Here is an 18,522-nt window from a genome sequence, read left to right as displayed (position 1 = left end):
GCCAAGGGAAGAGGGATAGAAGAATGAAGTGGGGGGATGGAGGAGAATGCAGGCAAAAATTTATGTATAAACTGGAAGAGAGCAAGGGAAAGGGTGACACTGTCTGAAAGAAAAGTAAACTTTTTTTCCTCCTGCTGTTTGTGGAGCTTGAACTCTAACCCTGGATGCTGTCCATGAGCTTCTTTTCCTCAAGGAGATCACTCTTCCACTTGTGCCACAACACTACTGGCTTTTTTTTTTTTTTGAGTAGTTTATTGGAGATAAGAGTCTCACCAAGTTTCGCTGGGGCTGACTTCAAACCACAATCTCAGATCTCAGCTTCCTGAATATCTAGTGTTACAGGCATGAGCCACCAGGGCCTGTGAAGAAATGTACTCTTTACCTGACTTATGTAACCTTTATAATAACAAAAATTGACAAAAAGAATTCATCGTATATACTGCAGAATTGAGAAATATAAGGGAAGAGGTGGGTTGAAGTAGAGTGAAAATGTTTTAGTGACAGATCAAGATGAATTGTACACATAAGCTACTTTATTAAATAAAAAAATTCATACATAGTCTAAAATTAAGATAAGTAAGGGAAGGGAGTGGGTTGGGAGGGGTGGATGAGAACGTTGAAAGGGGTGACATTGACCAAGACACACTGTATTCATAAAGTGCTTCAGTGAATGGCAACTCCTTTGTGTAACTACTTAAAGATAATAAAAATATTCAAAAAATTAAGAAAAGAAAGAGAATGTTGGGTATACTTTGCTGCAACCATTTGTGTCCATGTTTACAAGTATCTTCTGGACCAGAAAAATGGCATAAATCCATGCATTCAACAAATGATTATATAGCATGTGCCATGAACTATTCTATTTGTTGGGTTTATAATGATGAACTACATAGGCACAGTTTCTGACTAAAGAGATAATGCAATCTAGAGAGAAAACAGATATTTAATATATGGATAAAGATGAAATTACAAAGTGATGAAGACTAGTAGAGAAACAAATGGTACCTCAAGGAATGTAACAAGAAAAATAAATGTAAAAAACAAATATGGAGTCTGGAGCATCCTCTATAATCATCCTTGAGTACCCTATATTGTACCTGAAACAGCTCTGTGAAGACTTAAGTTCCTATAAATCTGATGCAGTTTTGTTTCCATGTTTCTTCAGAAGAGGTAACTGAGACTTCAAGAGGAGACATAAATCATCTAGCTGACTAGAGCATAGAGCTAGCACAAAAACACTGTTGCAGCTGATCTCCATTACCAGAGTTGGCAATGGACCAGCCTTCATGTGCCATGGGGATTGTATCAGTTTGACTTGGTCTCTAGCGTGCTGTCATTGTATAGAACAGACTGGCAAACACTTGCCAGTGGTACTAGGGATTTAAAAGAAAACAATGTATCTCATATTAGTTTCAATATTTTATTGAAGAATGAGATTATCTTTTGTAAATCAAGAGCACGTTTTTAGAGTTTAAAGAACTCTGGAGCCCAACTTAATCCTTCCTTTGTCAAGTTGATGAATTGCTCATGCCATCTATATAGTCATCAACACATAGTTCATCTGAAGTAGAAATGGATTGACTAGAATAGAAGAGACATAAGCCTATTTATTTAGATAGACTTAGATGAAGGCAGCACTTCTTGTACACTCTAAACTCAGTGTTCATGATTATGTGTCCATTTAACATGGAGAAGTTGAGATGAGATAGGAACCCTGGCCCTTTACCTACTTGGTTGCTATTTTTAAAAAATTAAACCCTGAGGGGCTGGGAAGGTGGCACAGTCGTAGAGGGCTTGCCTTGCATGCATGAGACACTGGATTCTATTTCTCAGCCCCACATAAACAGAAAAAGCTGGAAGTGGCACTGTGGCTCAAGTGTTAAGAGTGCTAGCCTTGAGCTGAAGAGCTGAGGGACAGCGCCCAGTCCGGACTTCAGGCCCTATGACTGACCAAAAAAAAAAAAAAGAAGAAGAAGAAGAAGAAACCCTAACCTCCTTTATTATTCTATATCTAATGATCATATAAAATGGAATTTTCTTAATTGTAATTTTTTGAGAGTCAGATGGTAAAATAAGAGACTTTCACATTATTTCCCCTACAGACATTTAGCAATCTGAAACTATGTGACTAAATACTAGAAAACCAAGAAGGGAAACAGCTATTAGCACTCTCCTTGAAAGAAATTTTCTAAAATATAGGAAAAGCTGTAAACATAGTGATGTTCATGGGAGTAGAATTTGTAGTAGTGAAAAAGCAATCTGAAAATCCAAGAGACAATGAGTAAAATACATTTCATATAACATTACAGATAGATTTAAGAAGTGCTTCATACTACAACTCCTGTCAGGAGAATGTTCAGTGGGAAATCTAGTGGGATCATGTAATTGTTCAGTAGAGGCTTGGGGGCGGGTGGGCGGTCAATCACAGTGGTTAAATTTGACTCCAAAAGAATTTCAGCTACTTCCTCTCTACCTTGACACTTCATCCATAAGGAGAAGGTAATAACAGTATCCACTTCATGGAGCCATGAAGGAGGTTTAGAAGAAATGTATATAAACTCCTGACCTGATACATGTCATGGGCCCCCAAAAGTCCTCTAGTATTACATATATGCTCTCACCTTCGTAGAAACACATCAAAAAGTACCAGAAGTTCCTTAAAGCGGTAGATTTCTTTGGGATATACCACTAAAATTATTTCTTTCTTCTTCCTTTACTTCTTTCTTTGCATTATTTATAAGTAGTATATTGTTTTTACCATCTGCTTTCCAGAAATATTTTTCTTTTTACCTCAGAATTCCCTTTTTTTTCTTTTTTAAAGAACAATTTCTGCCTCCCAGCAGTTTCCCCTTGTAGACTGCATCTTCTAGGCCTCTGCCTGCAGACGTGCAGTTGGTATAGCTATGCTTCAAGGGAATTCTGATCATTGGCCTCTCTCTCTTCCTCTTCCTCTCCCTCCCCTTCTTATTTCCTTTAATCCCTCTCTCTTTCCATTTTCCTTTCTGTCATTCTTCCGTCCTTCCTTGTTCTAAAGATTGAACTCAGGGCAAGTATTACTACTACTTGGGTGTGACCCATAATTCTTTTTTTTTTTTTTTCCAGGCGGTTGCGAAGCTTGAACTCTGGGCCTAGATACTGTCCCTCAGCTCTTCAGCTCAAGAGGAGTGCACGACCCTTCAAGCCACAGTGCCACTTCCAGTTTTCTAGTGGTTTATTGGAGATAAGAGTCTCACAGACTTTCCTGCCTGGGCTGGCTTTGAACTGTGATCCTCAGACCTCAGCCTCCTTAGTAGCTAGGATTACAGGCGTGAGCCACTGGCACCCGGCCTATAATTCTTTTGTTTGTAGTCTTCAAATAGAGTCTCCTACTAACTTTGTCCAGTGGCCAGCCTCAGGCTCTGACCCTCCTACCTCCACTGAGATAATAAATCTGTATTACCAAGCCCAGCTGGCTGTGTTTTTCACACACAGGGAGCTCCTGACCAGTGTTCCCTGACTCTGGCTTTCACCCCTTCCTCTTCAAGTGTAGAGGTGACAACAGCTTCCTGTTCTAGCCCCTTCTGTGTGCTGCATTGTTTCTTGGCCATTCATGAATGTTGCTTACCTCTGTGTAAATCCTCCCTTCCTTAAAATTTCTTAAAGATTCAAGCTCAGTTTCCTGCTGGGACTCTGGTTGATCTTATATTTATAATTGGAAAAAGATGGACTGAAACAGTCCAAAGGACCACCCCTCCCTTACTTCCCCAAAGGAAGCAGTCCTTAGGGAGTAGAGAGGCCTCTCAGCTCCTAGACTTGATGGCGATTATTTTTTATTTCATTTTGAGCCCTCAAATGAAATTAGGCTTCAAGCTAGATAGAACACCCATTTCTTAGAAAAACACACTTTCTCCTGGAAAGAAATTCTAGAAAGCAGTCGCGGACTATTGACAAACTATAATATTGTACAGGGATCTAGCCAGAACGGATTCAAGAGAAAAACCTCTGTGGAGAACGTGGTCTCAAAAGTGCTTTGTTGTTGGTAGTGCCAGCTGTGTGTTTAGCTGGACAGTTGTGATCAGAGCCTGGCTTCAGTTGGTGTCTGTCTTACATGGAGACCTGCTATAGTGTACAGTGGAAACTCATCAGCTTCTGAGGCATCTGGGTTTGGTGACGGACTGGTGGGGTGTGAGGAGGCTTGGCACATCCCTATGCAACACTCCACTGTTAAATCTTCATTGACAGGTGTTCTTTTCCGTAGAAGGATGCATGGGAAGGAGACTCACAGTCGTATGGCAATAAAGGACTATCTGTTAGAGCCAAGAGGCTTCATGGCTCCAAAGTTCTAGAGGGATGTGGGGAGGGGGGGGTGAGGAGGAAAAATAAGCTGTTTTGTCCAGCTTGTGGTGAACTCACCTTTGCAGAGCCTTTGCAATGACAATGTATTGAAGACAGAGCTTGAAGGAGCAGAGTACAGGAGGATGAAGCTAAACAGGAGGGCCGGGGATCTGAGAAGTGGACTGGAGATCACTTGTAAAGGAAAGGGATGTGAGTAGAAGCTCAGTCAAAGACAGCGTTGGCTAAAGCCACATAGAAACTTCAGCTTCAACATTTGGATCAATTCTAGGTTTCATCTTCTTTATATTGCAAAAATGAATTCCTGGGTTGCTGTGCTTTATTTCTCCATTAACCTTCAACAAGAGAATTGTATTTATTGGGGTTATTATTATACATTCTGTGCCTTGCACAGCACCTAGATGAACAAGCACTTAGTTGTTGACTGATGAAAGAACAGATGCCTAAATATTGTAAATCCCTATGCTGCTCAACCAGAAATAGTGGGACAAGAACTGAGCTGATTTTGCTCCGAAAAGTGCCTTTTATATAGTGTCTACTTCAGGAGTGTTTATTGAATAATTGGTGGATGAGTGAATAAATGAGTAATGACTACTTGGCCATAGACTCCCTGATGGCAGATATCAATATCATGGTTCTTCACTGTACCAGTACCTCACTGAAGGTTATTCACAGATGTGTTGAAGAATAATAAATGGTACTCATTTTTATATTTTCCTCTTGTCTCTACAGAGTTCTTGCTTTCATTATCCTTTCTCTTCTATGGTTTAGTTTGGTTTAACAATTAACCAGGCTCTGAGAATTAAAGATATGGATGATTGTACGACATAGTCAAGTACTTTTGGCTCATGCTTTTGATTCTAGCTACTCAGGGAGATCTGGTGGATCAAATATTGAAGTCAGCCTGATCAGAAAAGTCTGCATCTCCCTCTCCAATTAGTCAGCAAAAAGCTGGGCTGGAGGTGTGGCTTAAGTGGTAGAGTTTAGGTTAAGCAAACAAGCTTCACTCAGAGATCAGTATTGACAAAAAAACAAAACAAGGTAAATCCTCAAACAACAAAAATCCCAATTTCTTTTTACTTGCAAGTTGTCAATGGGCTCAGTCATACAGACAACAGTGATATTATCTAATGTGGCCAGTAAAAACAGACATAAAGTAAAGAAACAAAGTGAAAAGTTTTATGAGGAGGTGGTGCTATGCAGTTTTGAAGGATGACTGGTTGATAGTGGAGGAGGCTTGGAAGCTTGGACAAGCAGGTGTGAAAATTGGATTAATCCTGAGCTTTTTCTGGTCCTTTTCTTACAGTAATGACATGGAAGGGAGAATTGTAGGTAGGTTCCTTAAAGGGCTATTGTGTCCAAATGTCCAAAGACTTGGTCTTTTCGCTCTCACAGCATCTCAAGCCGTGGGTTGAAGATTTTGGTCTCCCATGAGTCCACAAGTAGGAGGAAGAGTGCTACTCTAGAAAGGTGCCATGTAAAGGAAGCCTATGGTGGGGAGAGAAGTTCTAGTCATGAAATGAACAAGGGATGTTGCAAAATGATCTATGGAAGGTTTGGAAGAGAAATGATTACATTTGAAGATATGCCATTCAGGAGACTTTTTCTGTGTCTCTGCTCAAAGATCAGATCTAGAGAATATGAAAAGTTATAGTAAAATTTTAGAATAGGGAAGGAACCAGAAAAGGGCTGGGCATAAAGTAGACACTGAGCAATAATGCCGTATTTGTAATCTGAAGATTTGTATGCTTCCTCCAATCTTTGGCATTAAGCCTAGATCGATGTTCTGAAGTAAAAGAATTGGGAGAGCATCTCCTGAGATTGGAAAGCTGGATAGTCCCTAAGTCTGCTTTGGGAGCAGACCAAATCATCTTAACAGTTGCTTATTTTATTTGGTTTGCTATTAAATATTTACCCACTGTATTAAATGCTTAGCGAAGAGTAGCAATCTTATGTTGGCTGTGTCTACAATGCATTTATTTTATCTTTGACTCAGTCAATATGATTTTAAATTGAAGTACACAGGCTTTAAGAGTTTGAACTATTCTGCACTGGGAAGTCTGTCCTACAAGGGCACATTCTTAGTGTGCAGAGAGGTAAACTCCTAGGGGACATGTGGAGGCAGGGCAGAAGATGAGAGTTTGCATAGCTGATGGCTGCCCTTTCGATAGTAGACGCCTCTTGGATTTGGTAGATTCAGAGACAGATCCATTCAGAGATATGTGTATAACCCAGGACTGTGTAGTGATTAGAGCACAGACCTGAGAGCATTGTTGCCTGGGTATGGTTCCCTGTTCTGTCAACTATTTACTTATGTGACCATAGGCAAATTTCTTAATGTTCCTGTACTTCAGTTTTCTTAATCATAATTGATAGGTGGTAATAGTGATTAAGAATCTGTAATGAGAATGAAATGGATTAATACATAGTCATTAGGATATGATGCACTAGGTCTTAGTCTTTGATATGTTTTATTATTTCACTATGAACTATAAGTTTCACTAAGACAAGAGATTTTAGTCTGTTTATGGTTATATCTTCTCTGCTAGAGTATAGCCTTCATTGTAGTAGGTGTTATTCAATTTTTAATGAATACATAAATACCTTTTTATGTATTTTGGACCCTATGACAAGTGCTAGTGGTATAGAAATGATCAAAGGGCCTACTTACACAAAGCTTACAGTCTGGTGGTAGGGACAGATACTAAAACATGACCACCTGTTCCCAGCCTTGCTGTGTGTTAGACTCACCTAATGGCTCCTGAAAAGATATTTTGTCTGAGTCCCCATCCTGAAGACTCAGGATATATGAATTACTAATCTAAATACTCTCAATGTTCCTTGAAACATTGGTAATACTGAATTGTGGAATGTTTGATTAGATACATTAGACAAGAACTAGGAGTGATGGTGCATACCTATAATTTCGGCATTTGGTCAGCTTGAGCTATACCACTTGAACCATACTCCAGTTTAAACCTCAACATCTGGGAAGGTAAGGCAGGAAGATTATGAATTCAAGGCCAGTGAGTTACACAGCAAAACCGTCTCACAACAAAAAAAAGGCATATTAGATTGAAAGATGCTAATACATTCCATTTAAAAAGAAATAAATGTAAACATAAAAATATAGAAGAAAAATAAATATATGTTTGGCAGCTCTAGTAAAAGAGAAATATATGTCAAATGGGAAATATATGTCACAAATGATGAGAACAAAGAGACAGCAAATGGAAGGCCAGAAAGCAATGTTGGTTACTAATAAAACAGAAATGGAGGCAAACAGCTCAAAGCAAGACAAACAAAGCAGCTTCACTCAGAGATCAAGGATCAAAGGGACAAAAAGTTTTAGAAAAGAAAAAAGGCAAGTCCTTCAAGAACACACACCACCTCACACCCTGTACTCAATGGTGGTTACACCTTCTCTTTAAATATCACACATGGCACATATACAACCTGTAGCCACAAGCAAGAATTTAAACATCCCCAAAGGAGGCAGTCCCTATTTTCTTAGTGCAATATAATGAAGTTAGAAAATAATAACAAAATACTAAATGAAATCTAGCCATTTGAAAGTTTAAAAAAATTATATAAAAAACCTCGGATTAAATTAGAAATGAAACAAATTGCAAATTGAAATCGGTGATCATTTCAGAACCATGTTTTTTGAAATAACTTCTAGATAAGGATACTTGATAAGGAGAATACAAAATAATACTTGAGAAAATCTTACAGTTTGAAACCTATGAGTTAGAAAAAAAGATAAAGGAACAAGTAAGGTAGGTTTCAAATGAGTGGAAAAATCTCGCAAAGAAAAACAAAGCCTATAGAAAGTAGAAGGGATTAGAAACATAAGAGAGAAATTAAAACGTTTACCACCATTTTTCTCTCTATGAAATGAGAAAACAGGTTTTAAGTAACATGCCAAAGATCAAAAAAACTAGGAAGCAATAAGATGGGATTTCAAAATCAACTGCACTTGATTGTGGAGTCCAGAGATTCTAACTAACACTTTGCATTTTGCCTACTCACCCCTTCCACAGAAAGGAAATGAAACTTAAAACATAGCAACTGATTAGCAACTGATTGGAAAGATACACATGACAAACTTTTACTAGGGGATGCACTCTTAGTTTCAAGCAAGAAAATTAATACCATCATGTTTTGAATCTCTGACCATCTACAATAAAACTCATAATTACAAAACAAGTCCTGAGCCAAAAAAGTAATAAAATGGAAAAGAAGCAAATAAACTGGCTCTATGAATCAAAAAGTTATTTCTTCAAAAACCCATTAAAATAACCGTATGTCCAATAATTCTCAGAAAATAGCCACACACAACTTTTCAATTAGTAAAGGGGTGATAATTTCAGAGATTTTAAAATTATGTATGCTATTTTCACTGTCAGTAGTCATATATTGGTGATAAAACATGATTTCCTAGAAGATATAGAAAAAGTCATAATTTAACATTTTTTATATAAAATAGAATAAGACAAAAACTCTTAGTAATCTAGAAAAAAATAACTTTCTTAATCTGGTAAATGCTATGTACCAGAGATCCCTACTAGGCAGCATACTTAATGGCAAAGTATTAGGTGGATTTGACAAAAGCAGATATGACAGCTTTTTTTGGCCACTAGTCAGCATATAGTGAGAAGTAGAATTTACATTGGTTTGTGTCAGTGAGATGAGATCAAGAAAAGGAAGGAAAATGATAGAAAGAAAAAGACAAAGCATCATTCTTGAAGATGATATGCAAAAGGCTGAGATGCAAATCAACCTACTGAAAAAAGTACTTGAACTTTTAGGAAAGAATTCAATTATTAATTTTTGAATTAGCAATATCCTTCTGCTGACCTACAATAATTAACTAGAGAAATGACAACCACAAAAGTTGTACAGTATATTGGGCCCAAAACTCCCTGAAGTTATAGGAAACCCATATAAAGATTTGTTAAACTGATTCAACTTGATAAGGAAAGCATACTCATTGATGAGAAATATCCAAGTTCATTTATAAAGGTAATGCAAGCCCAATAAGATTTTAAAAATTGAACCTGACAAGTCAATTCTAAGATTCATTTGGCAGAGAAAATGTATGTGAATATCAAAGACATTTTGAAAAAGATTACAATGGGCAAGAACTTGTCCTACCAGACATTCAAATATGTTGTAAAGTTACTGCCTGGTATCAGAACAGTAGTCAGATGAATTATGCAGTGTGTGCAGGCATAGACCTTTCTACTTCAGCTAATCTAGGAGAAAAAGATTCTTACAGATAATATATATGTGTACATAATACATATCCATGTATGTATGTAAGAATTGTATTGTTATACAGTAGAAAAAATAAAGACAACTTATGTTGACAGTAGAAGAATTGCACTCTAAGGATGAGTAATACTGTACACCTATTAAACAGAATGAAGAATATGCTCCAAATATTCTGACATAAAAAGAGGCATATGACCTGTAATGCACTGCAAAAATATCACTGAATTGAAAATATCCAACTGTAGGATTAGGCAAAAAGTATGTGTGTAATGGCTTGGATCATAAATGCCTGCACAAAGCTCATGCTGTATAGGTTTGGGCATTACTTTGTGGCACTAGTAAGGGGTGGTGGAACCTGTATGAGGAGGGGGTTAGTGGAAGGAAGTGAGGCCAGTGATCAATTTAGTGGGATGCTGCAACCTATTTTCTCCCCCTTTTTTCTCTTGTTCCTTGGTCACTGTGAGCTGAGCAGCTCTGTGTTGTCATCTGCTTCCCCCCATCATAGTCTGCCTCACCACAGGCCCCCAAATAAGTTAAACTATGGAACTGAGAGCTGAATAAATCTTCCTTTAAAGTTGATTCTCTTGGGTATCATTATAATAATGAAAACTGACTAATAGTGTGATAATATTTATATTAGATCACACAAAGCTATACATTTTTGTCTTTACAGTTATAGTTCAGTTAACTATGGGAACCCTTGTTGAGCAACGTGTTGTTAGGCAAATTAATCGTTTTGTGGACATCAAAGAGGGTCCTTATACAAACTAAGATTGCTATCCCAGTAGGTGACACAATATACTACTAGGGTATATGTGGTCTGTTCTCCACTGAAATATAGTTTCTTACATGGTATGTGATTGCATAGCTGTTGTGCTTAACCCATCAATAAAGGATTTATAAAATTATAAAGAAGAGCTGTGTGATAAAGATGTGAGGTTGTGGGAAGGATAGAGAAGGAATGATCTTTTCTGTTTTATAACTATGTAATATATTGTTTGAGGGCTAAAGCCTTTTAAATAATGAAAATACAAAAAAATGCAGTGCTATTCTTTATAACATGGCTTATTGCAAAAAGGTTCATGAGATTGTTTCAGAATAAATTGGCTGGATTGTTTCTGAATAAATTGGACAACTCAGCAACTCATGGAGGGAAAACAGGACAACTAAGCACTAAATGCCTCTGGCATAGACTGGCTTTTCACTTTTCCTGTCCTACTTTCTCTAGACCTACTACATTTCCATCATCAGTCATTTAGCTGCTTAGTGCACTTTCTAATTTACATTCACATGCAAAAAACATTCATCCATTGGATTTTAGGTCCTCAAAAGATAACATTTCTGCCCTTATTTGTTGCTCTCATCTGGAAATCTTTGGTTTCATCTCTGCTCCCCTACTGAACCCAAAGGAGCTAAATAAAGCTACAGATCTTTTTCTTCAAGAAATTGTATCACTCCATCCTAGTAACAGGAGTAGCTACTTTAAGTTTAATGTTAGATTAGATTAGTTATTAAATTACTTAAGATGGAAACTAATTATAGATTGAAATGAAATTATTTCTTCCTAGACAAATATCCTTCCAACTGTAAGTTATAGAGGGAAACGTAATAAGATGGGTAAAATAATATAAATTACTAAGTAATGTGTACCCATGCTCCTTAAAGTCCTAGGCTTTGTGCAGCTCCTGCTACAATTAGTAAACTTCAAAGCTGTGACCCCTTCAAGCTCCAGTTAAACAAAAAAGCTAGAAAGTATTTTACCTCTTACTTGAAGATAAAGTCCCCACTGTGCCTTTTATAAGATGCCTTTCTATCCACACTCCCCTGCACTCTTGCAAGGAGCAGCAAAATCTCATTTGTAAATATTTTCTGCTTTGAGCCTTCAGAGAAACAACATAATCTGCAAATGAGAGTCACGTAGGCTACCTAGCCATGAGGAGAAAAAGAGGAACAAAGTTCTAGCAGTGATCCAAAGCATCAAAGCATCTGAAATAAGTGTATTTTTTTCTTTTCTGTAAGCCAGGGGAATTGGTGTGACGAGACTGAAAGGTGCAAGAGCTCTTTGAATTCAATGAGGACATAGCTAGAGCTTTCTCTGTTTTATTGCATTTAGGGCAAATGTAGACAGTCCAGTGGGTTTCACTGAAAACTATTTTCTTGCTTTAAGCTGTAATTGACACCTTTAATCTCCAAGCTCTGGTGGCAGTGAGCCTAGTACATGGTCCAAGAGTCAGAAGAAGGCTTGTAAAAAGATGCTATTAGAGATTTCTGTATATCAACAAACTCCTAAAAAGAAAGCTGGCGAGTTGAAATGGAAAAACAGAAGGATCCAAATTTTCTTTCAAGTATACACTAGTTTAAGCATGAAGGAGGAACACTCAGTTGTTTAAAGGGGGTTGAGGTTTTTACCAAACTCAGAAATTCTTGAGAGCAGGTGAGATACTTTTTGCCAAACTTCATCTATTAAGGGTTGACCTTTCTCTCCAATCAGTTAGATAACTGCCATTTCATTCTGTGGATTTCATTTTTTTTTAAAAAAGCAAATAAAATATCCTCATCTCAAACCAATTTTGCTAGTATTTCCACAATGGAATAATTATTTCAGCCCCTAACATAAAAACCCTCTCGCTGTCTCTGTGAGCACTGTAGGCTGTCAACTATTTTAAATGACCTTGAGAACAGTCAGGTTAAGGACTTCATTTATGCTCTTAGAAGTCAATACAAAGAGGCTTACTCCATAATGGAAGAGGCAATTCTATTTATAATGCTTAATTAATCCTGTCCTGTCATACCAGAACCCACTTGTGACCTTTTGTTTCAAGCTTTCCTAAAGTCAAGTCTCCTGAGATGAGAACTGTTAATATGGGAATGCTGATTGAATTGAATGGAATTATGGTCAAGTATTTAATAACTAATCATTTGGATAAATTAGCTTCTGATAGCTCACTAATCAAATGTAGGAAGGAAATGTCAAGTTGGGCAGCCTTGATGAAACCCTTCATCAAATTTTGTGGTAGAAAGTGGTAGAAAACAGAAAATGTGCATGTAACTGCCTGAAGACACTTGCTCCAAATGAGACAACCAAGAGGATGGTTACAGGAAGCTATCCTTGGTAGCTTTGTCTATATATTATTTATTGTTAATACTCTACTGCTGTCTTCTGTTTGATACGGAAAATTCAGTGATAATCAGGTCAACCTAAATTAAAGTAACCTATGGAGGTACAGTCAGAAAGTTATGTGGAGAATTCTAAATACCCAGAAAGCTATAGGGAACAGGAAGAATAATGTCTGTAGAGATATATAACATATCCTGAGATGGGACCCTGGGGAAGAGAAAGGAAGGCAAATGTCCTATGTGGGCATTTTTTGCAGTAGTGGCCTTGAAGTTTGGCATGAGGTATGGAGAGCTTTGTCAGAGCATTTCCATATCCTCTTGGGAATCAGGAAAATATCTTTCTTTCCTTCTCATTTCTCACATTCAGGAATCAACATACTGTGATGACTTGGACGCTATTTTGAGTAGTTACATTCTTTAATTTTTTCCCCTCTTTTTTATTTATCTGTACATTGGGAATCCAAAGTGTGTTTTATAAGGCAGCTGAGGCAAGGACAGAGTTAATAAATTCACATGTAAGCAGTGCCTGGTGCAAAACAGGCACATTGCAAACGTGGACTATCATCATCGTTATGGCTCACTGTGGCTTCCTCCTCTGGCTCCTCTCCTTTCCTAGTGCTTTCGCAGTAGCCAACTCAGGCTGTCAGTCTCTCTCTTGAATACCTTCCTGATCCATTTTCTTATTTTAAGCCCTATCTCTTCTAATACTTCATACCCAATACTAACACTTCAAACTTTCAAAAGTCTACCTGAGGTCTTGTTCCTATCTTATTCAGTAACTGTAGAATTCTATCACATAAAATTTAAACTTTGACCTTTATTTCAAACCTTCTTCTATCTGACTACTGGCCTTAATTTTACTTTTAGGTTTATATTCACTGCTCCTTCTTATGACCCATACTCTAGAGAAGCCATGCTATATTTCCTGTCCATTCTACATGATCTACATGATCACTTAGTCTCTACTTGTCCTGGTATTATCTTAGTTTTATATCTGTACTCATGATTCTTTTCATCTTCCAGCCAACTCTTGTCTGTCTACCAGGTCCACTAACTTCTGTCGATGACACGTCTACCCTGCAGCCTTTACTTATCACTCTTGTTCTTTTCTGAGCCCAGTTCACTTCACCTAGTTTTATTTTTTGTTTTACAATCTCCCCCCCCCTCATTTTTATATTCCATATTTTAGCCTCTTGGCTTCTGATTTTCAGTATGTTCCATATCACAAGCCTATGGTCTCTACAGAGTAAGTCCTCTGAAAACATGTGTGGCATATTGAAGTGCTTGCGATATCAGCCTGGTCTCATGGTTCATTCTTCTTGTGAGTTATTCTCAGTCACCTTATTGTTTCTTTCTTTCTTTCTTTCTTTCTTTCTTTCTTTCTTTCTTTCTTTCTTTCTTTCTTTCTTTCTTTCTTTCTTTCTTTCTTTCTTTCTTTCTCTCTCTCTCTCTCTCTCTCTCTCTTTCTTTCTTTCTTTCTTTCTCTCTTTCTTTCTTTCTTTCTTTTTTGTCGGTCGTGGGGGCCTGAACTCTGGGCCTGGGCACTGTCCCTGAGCTCTTCAGCTCAAAGCTAGTGCCCTACCACTTGAGCTATAGAGCCACTTCCGGGTTTTTTCTGCTTATGTGGTGCAGAGGAATTGAACCCAGGGGCTCATGCATGCAAGGCAAGCACTCTACCACTGAGCCAACTGCCCAGCCCATTCCATATTGTTTCTTAACATCAGTGTACATGAATATATATTCCAACTCCAAAAGCAGTTGGGCTAAAACATTCCAGCAGAAGAACTAAACACATGAAAAGTGCACAATCCCCAAACCACAGCTTCCTTTCTAGGAAGGAACAAGGAGGAAAGATGTGGAGTTCAGTACCTTTATACCTGGTCACTACAGCTGCATTGACGCTGAGAGGCTCCTGGAAGCTGACAGTGAGTGATGTGCTGCTGGTTACCATGAGGCATGCATTGGTTGGCACCTCAGGGGCTCCTAGGACAGAAGGCAAAACACAAGGATCTGAGCCTTGCAAATAGTTTTCAAAAAATGTTCCTACCTTTTTAATGGATACCATGAAAAACACACTATAGGAATATTTGCATGGCCTGGTAGCTTTTGCTTTTGAATGTTCTCATTAAAAGACTCAATGATGTTTATTTGCTGCCATCATGGTCTTCTTGGAGCATTAGGACATTTTCTGAAGGGTTAAAGGAAGCCTTCCTCAAGTGTCCTGAGAACATAATGGGTGTTGGGCTGTGCTAGCAAATAAAGGACAAAAAGAAATAACAGATTCCTATTCACATGGAGACCTTTAATGATTCAGAAGGTACTTTCATATAAATCATTTCATTGGGCCTATTGGCCATCTTGCCAGAAGAGAAAGACGAAATTGTGGCCTCAAATGGTCAAACTGGTTGTTCATGAACATGATGAAGACATACATAGCCAGATGAAAGCCCAGAGTTTCCAATGCCTAATGCTGGGCCTCTCCCAAAATTCAAATTCTTACTCCCTTTGCTTTTACACTGCCTCCTCTTATGCTGGGTAGTATTATGTAACTAAAAAAACATACAGGGCCAGGTGCCCGTGGCTTATGCCTGTAATCCTACATACGCAAGAGGCTGAGATCTGAGGATCACGGTTCAAAGCCAGTCCAGGCAGGAAAGTCCATGAGACTCTTATCTCCAATAAAACACCAGAAAACTGTAACTACCACTGTGGTAGAGCACACTACCTACCCTTGAGCTGAAGAGCTGAGGGACAGCTCCAAGCCTACACGTCAAGTCTCATGACTGACAAAACAAACAAACAAACAAAACAAAGCATACAGAGGAATGTCCTAACAGTACAGGTGATGGTTTTAGGTATTCCTTCATACTCACCAGTGTTTTACACCTGAGAAACTTAGAAAAAATGATATCGTGTCCAAAAATATGCCTGATTCAAGTAAGACTCTTGTCTAAATAAGGCACAATTGCTAATGCCTTTCTACTAGCAATTGCTCAGTGGTCAAAATCCCATATCAGCATTGCTGAGAAGAACATTAATAAAGGAAGCATCTTTTCATCAATATGGCTGAAGTCTTTTGCTTTAGAAAAAGGGCCAGGTCTAGGTTTGGTGTATATAGTACTACTTAAGAAAGCTATGTTTTCACTATCTTTAGTCTTTGTCTCTGTCACACAGTCAGTACAGAGAATTTTCAAATGATTCATTAACTCCTTAGTTTTCAAGTAGTAACTTTTAGTTTTCTAAATAAAATCTCCTTCTAGAATGAAATGTTTGAATTGTATATTTGATTTTTAGTAAATCTCTTTCTAGAGCAAGATGAAATTTTCTAGAATAAGAGTTTAATATTTTACAAGTATTAGAGTTGTGTATTCAGTTTTAATATTAGGAGCTGCATTCAGCAATATTTCTAGCTTATGAATATTATGTAGAAAGGCTTTTCTTAAACTAACAAAGAATTGCTAAAGGGAATAAAAATTCAGACAAAAAAACACAACCCATAGACTTACAGACTGTCCTCTGCTTGTATAAATTGAAGTTGTCTATAGCCCTCTGTTTAAAAAAAATGCAATAGGGAGTTGAAAACACCTTAAACTTGAAGCAGAAACATATAAACAAAAAATACTTTTTTATCTCCACATCCCAAAATAGAGCATTTAGGACTTTGGACCATCCAAGTCATTAGGCATTAGGGCGTATCGGGTGGGAAGGGCTTGGTGAGTACAGCATGCATGGGAAGAGGCCAGAAGCACCAACATTCATGGCTGTGGTTAGAGAACCTATCAGGAGCCAGGAAATCAAGCAAGACAAAATACCCTTTTACAGCGTCCCAGAACCTTTACTCCAAATAGATTAACAACAGCCATCCATGATGAGTGAAAGAAGGCCCGACTGTCCCAAACCAAAGCTTAGCCTAGTTGAATGTAGACTCCCTCTGCATATACTTACTGGCATGTTCAAAGCCTGTTTTCATGCGTCTGTAGAGCCGGTACCTCCACTCCCAAGCTTTTAGTTGTTTCTCTTTCTCTGTATTGTCCAGAGTGAATCCTTCATTTTCCACTTGGGCAGACAGTTCACTCACTCTGTCTTGGGCCTCCTGAACCAGTGTGTTGAGGTGCATTGCTCGACTTTCCAGGCTGACAACTGAGGGGAAAGAAATAATGTAACTCCTTTCTGGAGATATGCTAATGCATGGGCGGGCTAGATCTGAGAGTCCACTATAGGTTTTAAAATCCTAGAGAAAGTAGGACCTGTGGTGAGTAGCAACTGTCTTATTTCCATAAGATATAATTAGTAACATTTACAACCGGAGTTAGTGCTAAATTAATCAAATAAAATATTTCCATTAGTTTCAGGCCCTCTGTCACATGCATCCCAACCAGCTGCTTGGCACAAATAATTATAATTGCACAGATTTGTTTAGAAAGGCACACACTTAGGGGCCAATGTTCTGTAGGGCCAGAAAGGCCCTAGGAAAAATTAGTCACGGGGCTGGGAAGGTGGCTCAGTGGTAGAGTGCTTGCCTAGCATGCATGAGGCCCTGGGTTCGATTCCTCAGTACCACATAAGCAGAAAAAGCCAGAAATGGTGCTGTGGCTCAAGTGGTAGAATGCTAGCCTTGAACGGAAGAGCTGAGGGACAATGCCCAGGCCCAGAGTTCAGGCTCCAAGACTGACAAAAAAAAAAAAAAAAAAAAAAGAAAAGAAAAGAAATACTCATCAGGCAAATTACATTCCACCAAAGTGGTTTACAACTTCTGCTTTATTACATCCATCTTAACATATAGATTGTTTTGCACACGTATCTTAGAGATAATTAGTTTGTTATTCATAAATATATTTATTGTTAACACAGTGTCTCTTTACTGATGCCACAGTTAAGCTAGTGAGTTTCAGTGGCTAGATTACTTGGCTGTGATCATATATTGGTCTTTGAGCAATTTGATCTTTGATTATGGTCTAACTGTAGGAATGGATCTTCTCCAGACATGCCTGTATTCAAGGGGGCATTAATATAGTATCACCTCTTGCCAAGAGAGGCTATGTGGATTTACATTTGTGTTTTACTGGATGCTTAATATTCTTCATTTGATTTATATCATATTGGTTACCCAGTTTACCCTTGTCTTATTGAATGTTTGTGAATGGTAGAAGTTGCCCAGTCTTGTGTTAGGCTTTGAGGCCACTTTTGGGGTCTGTTTGTGATTACTGTGCATATAAAGGTCTGTGTAGGTGGTTACTTGGTCAGTTGAGAGGTACCTCTCCAGCATAATGGTAAGGTAGGAGACAGCCATATTATGGGAATATGATAAATCATACAAATAACAAAATAAATCTGAGTCAAGGTCTACAGCTTTGTTGCTGAAATGTGTTTGACATACCTGCGATCAAAACAGTATTTCTGCCTGGGAAATGTAGGGGAAAGAAATACAGGTAGTAAAAAAATCCATCCATTTCAGCCTTCTAATCAAATGGGAAAATATTATGAAGATACCTCAAGTGAAAATTTGTTAGGCATATTTTGAAATGGAAATTAGGTGGTTATATCTTCATATTTTCTGTTCATAGATGTGTTTGCATTAATTACAGGAAATAAATACTAATTCATTATTGCCCCTGAACACCATCAGTCTAAATTTATTTACAGATGAAGTGAATGAAAAATTAGTTGAGTCTTTTTTCTCTTTCTTTTTCTTTCTTCTTTCTTCGTCAAGTTGCTGTTTAGAACACTCAGAACTGTGTTTTGCTACAGATTTGTCATGGTTAATGAATGTTGTTGTAGCAGTCAATCATGTACTCT

The 18,522-nt window shown here is 37.9% G+C and overlaps 1 protein-coding gene across 1 annotated transcript in view; it reads right to left on the bottom strand.

Annotated features, from left to right (window-relative positions):
- Ankfn1 (ankyrin repeat and fibronectin type III domain containing 1) overlaps positions 1 to 18,522 on the bottom strand; it is a 154,112-nt gene that overhangs the window by 108,514 nt on the left and 27,076 nt on the right. The window contains exons 4-5 of the mRNA XM_042674067.1: positions 16,672 to 16,866; positions 14,596 to 14,709 (exon numbers count right to left, since the gene is read on the bottom strand). Coding sequence (XP_042530001.1) covers positions 14,596 to 14,709; positions 16,672 to 16,866 — 309 coding nt within the window. The remainder of the gene's footprint in view (positions 1 to 14,595; positions 14,710 to 16,671; positions 16,867 to 18,522) is intronic.

Source organism: Dipodomys spectabilis, unplaced genomic scaffold (assembly GCF_019054845.1).
Source record: "Dipodomys spectabilis isolate Male_0828 unplaced genomic scaffold, ASM1905484v1 ptg000018l, whole genome shotgun sequence".
Classification (NCBI taxonomy): domain Eukaryota; kingdom Metazoa; phylum Chordata; class Mammalia; order Rodentia; family Heteromyidae; genus Dipodomys; species Dipodomys spectabilis.
Note: the sequence above shows the minus strand (reverse complement) of the source record. Positions and strands in the feature narration are given on the sequence as shown.